Genomic DNA, 3,054 nt, shown 5'->3' with positions numbered 1-3,054 from the left:
TTTTATTTTTGTCATTTATTGTTTGATCACCTTGTTCAGGTGAAGGTGATTATCTTGTTCGTTAAGCGTCTGTAACTGCGTCCTCTTTTGCGTCCTCTTTTGCTTCCTTTTTGCGTCCTCTTTTGCGTCTCTCTTTTGCGTCCTCTTTTGCGTCTCTCTTTTGCGTCCTCTTTTGCGTCCTCTTTTGCGTCTCTCTTTGCGTCTCTCTTTGCGTCTTACAACTCTCCCTCACAAAGAGAGAGAGAGGGATACATCTCTCAGTGCAGAGTCCTTACTGACAGTCACTGTGGAGAGTCTTGGTGGCTGTAGCAGTCACTGTGGAGAGTCTTGGGGCTGTAACAGTCACTGTGGAGAGTCTTGGGGCTGTAACAGTCACTGTGGAGAGTCTTGGGGCTGTAACAGTCACTGTGGAGAGTCTTGGGGGCTGTAACAGTCACTGTGGAGAGTCTTGGGCTGTAACAGTCACTGTGGAGAGTCTTGGGGGCTGTAACAGTCACTATGGAGAGTCTTGGGGGCTGTAACAGTCACTGTGGAGAGTCTTGGAGCTGTAACAGTCACTGTGGAGAGTCTTGGGGCTGTAACAGTCACTGTGGAGAGTGCTTGGGGCTGGTAACAGTTACTGTGGAGAGTCTTGGGGGCTGTAACAGTCACTGTGGAGAGTCTTGGGGGCTGTAACAGTTACTGTGGAGAGTCTTGGGCTGTAACAGTCACTGTGAAAGTCTTGGGGCTGTAACAGTTACTGTGGAGAGTCTTGGAGCTGTAACAGTCACTGTGGAGAGTCTTGGGCTGTAACAGTTACTGTGGAGAGTCTTGGAGCTGTAACAGTCACTGTGGAGAGTCTTGGGGGCTGTAACAGTCACTGTGGAGAGTCTTGGGGCTGTAACAGTTACTGTGGAGAGTCTTGGAGCTGTAACAGTCACTGTGGAGAGTCTTGGGGGCTGTAACAGTCATTGTGGAGAGTCTTGGGGCTGTAACAGTCACTGTGGAGAGTCTTGGGGCTGTAACAGTCACTGTGGAGAGTCTTGGGGCTGTAACAGTCACTGTGGAGAGTCTTGGGGCTGTAACAGTTACTGTGGAGAGTCTTGGGGCTGTAACAGATACTGTGGAGAGTCTTGGGGGCTGTAACAGTTACTGTGGAGAGTCTTGGGGGCTGTAACAGTCACTGTGGAGAGTCTTGGGGCTGTAACAGTCACTGTGGAGAGTCTTGGGGCTGTAACAGTCACTGTGGAGAGTCTTGGGGCTGTAACAGTCACTGTGGAGAGTCTTGGGGCTGTAACAGTTACTGTGGAGAGTCTTGAGATACAGGAACGAGTGCTTGACCTGGAGAGGCTCAAGCACTAGCTCCTCCCTGTACTATAGCCCTTAGTAAACATTACCGAGGTACTGAAACGAGTGTCAGCGCGGTATAATTGCCTAACAGGGCTAATTACGCATTAATATCTTGACTTCCTTGTGTTGAGACACAGTATGATGTCTTACTAAACAACTGGTGAGTATTTTACAAAGCTGTGTGTAAATAAAAGTTAACTAGACATAAGATATCAACGTAAATAATAATATTTACAGGTATTGGTAACTTGTGTCGGTGGTGGAGCCGCGCCGTCACAGCCTCGACCCGCTAGTTGGACTCCAGCCCTCGTGGTGTTGGGGCCCGGGAGCTGCAGCCACACCCCCACCCAGTGGTGTGGGGCCCGGGAGCTGCAGCTCCACCCCCTACCCTGCGGTGGGGGGCCGGGAGCTGCAGCCCCCACAGTGTAAACATTAAAACAAGTGACTCGCGGCATCCGCCATAAACGTCTCGAAGATCTTCTAAAGAAAACCGGAATATTTACAGGTGAGACTATTACATATTGTAGCCACTGCCACAGGTAACGGTAGCCACCTGTGGCAGGTAATGGTAGCCACCTGCCACAGGTAACGGTAGCCACCTGTGGCAGGTAATGGTAGCCACCTGCCACAGGTAACGGTAGCCACCTGTGGCAGGTAATGGTAGCCACCTGCCACAGGTAACGGTAGCCACCTGCTACAGGTAATGGTAGCCACCTGCCACAGGTAACGGTAACCCAACCTGATCCTGGCAACCACTGTGTCGCACAGTCTGGTCCACGTTTTGTGCTGCCCATAAAGATAGGTTTCAGATCTGAACAAATCATAGCTTTTATACTAGTAATTTCAGGTCGTTGGGAGTCAGTATTTCCTTCCTATCTATCTTGAGGTTATCTTGAGATGATTTCGGGGCTTTAGTGTCCCCCGGCGGGCCCGGTCCTCGACCAGGCCTCCACCCCCAGGAAGCAGCCCGTGACAGCTGACTAACACCCAGGTACCTATTTTACTGCTAATTCAGACGTGAATGTTTGGACCAATACAGTTTTGACAGCAGAGAGTAGGGATACCTAGATCTAATTCAACTTCATCCTTGTTACACGCTAATTTGGCTGCAATGTCTGTCTCATTATGATGGGTTATATGTGTCGTACAGACACAACAAACTACTAAACTCTACGGTGTAAACAACCCATATTTAACTACAGGTAAACAATAGATCAATTGTGTTGTGATATATTCATGTGGTGACGGCGTCTAATAGTCCAGCTTGAGACAGTCCGTGTAGTCCGACTCTCAATGGAGGAACACCTATTGGGGAGTGGCTAGCTTAACATGTCTCTTCTAACTACCAACTTGTGTAATTAAAGCATATTTTCAAAGTGCAGATTTCTAGCAGGGGAGGGGGGGGGGTTGTGTAATAGCCTGGTTTGTGCCTCGGAGAGGCTACGGGATCCAGTAAGTTCAGTAGAACTTCGGTTTCAACCCTTTTAACCCTGTCGTAGCTCAGTCGATTAAGGCAGTGTCTGGGATGCTCCCGGACGCAGGTTCGAATCCTCGTCACGGCCCTTGTGGATTTGTTCATTTGCAGATGTCTAGGTTGAATTACCAGGCGCAGTACAGGGGCTCGATCCTGGCACTTTGGGCTCGGAGCTTCACGCTGTCCATCGTTCCACGGAGCTGGTAAAATGCCCATATAGGGAGGTCTGAGCCGGTGGCTGAGCTGACAGA

General features: G+C 49.8%; 1 protein-coding gene across 1 annotated transcript in view; it reads right to left on the bottom strand.

Moving 5' to 3' along the window:
• LOC123758475 (serine-rich adhesin for platelets) overlaps positions 1-3,054 on the bottom strand; it is a 36,922-nt gene that overhangs the window by 26,316 nt on the left and 7,552 nt on the right. Inside the window, exon 2 of the mRNA XM_069323019.1 lies at positions 741-938. Within this exon, the coding sequence (XP_069179120.1) occupies positions 741-938 (198 nt within the window). The remainder of the gene's footprint in view (positions 1-740; positions 939-3,054) is intronic.

Source organism: Procambarus clarkii, chromosome 11, assembly GCF_040958095.1.
Source record: "Procambarus clarkii isolate CNS0578487 chromosome 11, FALCON_Pclarkii_2.0, whole genome shotgun sequence".
Taxonomy (NCBI): domain Eukaryota; kingdom Metazoa; phylum Arthropoda; class Malacostraca; order Decapoda; family Cambaridae; genus Procambarus; species Procambarus clarkii.
The sequence above is the reverse complement of the archived record's forward strand: the minus strand, read 5'-3'. Positions and strand labels throughout refer to the sequence as shown.